General features: G+C 53.9%; 1 protein-coding gene across 1 annotated transcript; it reads right to left on the reverse strand.

The window, feature by feature from the left end:
• Positions 1–616: 616 nt before the first annotated feature.
• HTR1D (5-hydroxytryptamine receptor 1D) lies at positions 617–1750 on the reverse strand. Its single transcript, XM_069477449.1, has one exon. It carries the CDS (start codon positions 1748–1750, stop codon positions 617–619), a length of 1134 nt encoding a protein of 377 aa, XP_069333550.1.
• Between the last annotated feature and the right edge of the window lie 568 nt (positions 1751–2318).

Here is a 2318-nt window from a genome sequence, read left to right on the forward strand (position 1 = left end):
GGCATGTGCCACCATGCCTGGCTAATTTTTTCTATATATATATTTTTAGCTGTCCAGATAATTTCTTTCTATTTTTAGTAGAGACGGGGTCTCGCTCTTGCTCAGGCTGGTCTCGAACCCCTGAACTCAAACAATCCACCCGCCTCGGCCTCCCAAGTGCTAGGATTACAGGCGTGAGCCACGGCGCCCGGCCTCCTTCAATATATTGATGTCATTAATCTTATCCACCCTCCTTTGAGCTCCATACAGATCTCAGGTAGACGAGAGAGCCCTGCCTTTGAGCCTGGGGTCTTTGCTACAGCGTTAGACAGCCTCTCACCTGAACTGTTTCAACAAGGAATCCTGTGGGTCACATTTCTTCCAACACAGAGGAACTGTGAAAATATTATGCTAAGTGAAATCTCCAGTCCTGTCCCCTTTCGCCCAGCTGCCCAGTTCTTGGTGGCTCAGAAGTCAAGAAGGTGACAGGAAAAAGAACACAGAATCAACGCATTCTGTTGGTTGAACCAAAACCCAAGATATCGTGAATTAATGCAAGTCTTGGGAAAAATAAAAAAGGCAATCCCAGATGGGTTGCATGACACACAAGATACCAAGCGTCACCACTGAACAAAGCCTAGGAGGCTTTCCGGAAGTGAACGACTTTCTGAAACGCTTGCCGAAACTCTTCGTTGAACACGGTGTAGATGATGGGATTGATGAGGGAGTTTAAGTAGCCCAGCCAGGTGAAGAAGTCAAAGAGGGCTGGGTGGAGCCAGCAGGAGTCCCTGCAGATGGGGAGGACCAGAGATGCCACGAAGAAGGGCAGCCAGCAGACGATGAAGGCGCCCAGGATGATCCCCAGGGTTTTGGTGGCTTTCCTCTCCCGAGCTGCGGAAATCCGCTTGCGTTCCAGGACGCTGTCAGCAAGCTTGATTTTCACGTGGCTGAAGAAGAGAGGGGAGCCGGCCCGGTGCGAGTGTCCTTCGTGGAGGCTGGAGTTGAGCGAGCAGAGCGAGGACCCCGCCGAGCCCGTGATGAGGTGGGCCGTGGTGAAGCGCTTCCCGTAGAGCGAGGGCGGATTCAGGATGCGGTTCCGGGCGGCCCTGTAGATCCGGCCGTATAGGATGATGAGCAACACCGACGGGATGTAGAAGGCCCCGCAGGTGGAGTAGATGGTGTAGGAGATCTGAGAAGTGTTCACTAGGCAGTCCGACATCTCCTCCTGGGCTTTGGCCTGCCGCCAGAAGAGCGGCGGGATGGAGATGCAGATGGAGATGGCCCAGACGACGGCGACCATGGTGGCCGCGTGGCAGGCCGTCCGGCGCTTGCTGTACTCCAGGGCATCAGTGATGGCCCAGTACCTGTCCAGAGCAATGACACAGAGGTGCAGGATGGAGGCTGTGCAGCACGTGATGTCAGAAGACAGCCAGATGTCGCACAGGATTTGGCCAAAGTTCCAGGTGTGGGTGGTAGTGTAAGCAATGCTGATGGGCATGACCAGGATGGAAACCAAGAGGTCGGTGGTGGCCAGGGAGCCGATGAGATAGTTGGCGGGTGTGTGGAGCTTCCTGGTGAGCAAGATGGTGGTGAGTACAAAGGCGTTGGAGAGGACTGTGGCCAGTGTGATGACGGAAAGGACCACGGCGAGGGAGATCTTGAGTGCCTGCAGGGTCCCAGGATCCCAAGCCCCAGGGGTTTCTGTGGCATTCAGGGATCTGTTGGAAGCCTCCTGGGGAAGGCCTTCTGCTGACTGGTTCGGTGGGGACATGCTAGGTGGCTCTCTCTTCCTGCAGACTTCCACACACTCGGCCCCTTCTTTCGAGGTGGTCCTGCCTACAGGGCAAGGTCCTCCTTCTGCGTCACACTGGTGGCAGCCATACATCAGAGCAGGCCACAGTGAAAAGACCTCAAGACCTGCCTATTTGAAGAACACAGAGACAACCACCCACTGGTAGTTAAAGGTCTTTCCTACACCGCATAAATCTGAAGCTGTCCCCTGGTTCTGGAACTTTGCCCAGCAGATGGTCACACCCAGGGGACACATGCTGAATTGGTTAGACAACTATCAGGACATCATACCAGTGTGGGCAATACTCTGGGATTCTTGCCTGTGGCATTTGGGCTCTTTTCAAAGCTTGAGACATCCGTGCGTTTAATGAGAACTTCAGAATTTCCCCCATCCTAATTGAGAAGATTCTGGATTTCAGCTCGCCTCTGGGGAGCTTTTAAAACTAGAGACAATAAGAAGTTCCAGCTGGTTCAGAGCAGCAGTGCAGTCAGCAGCTCACAGTGTTCCCAGGTTCATCGCGATGCTGCTTGAGGGACTGTGGTTCCTG

This window comes from Eulemur rufifrons, chromosome 8, assembly GCF_041146395.1.
Source record: "Eulemur rufifrons isolate Redbay chromosome 8, OSU_ERuf_1, whole genome shotgun sequence".
Classification (NCBI taxonomy): Eukaryota; Metazoa; Chordata; class Mammalia; order Primates; family Lemuridae; genus Eulemur; species Eulemur rufifrons.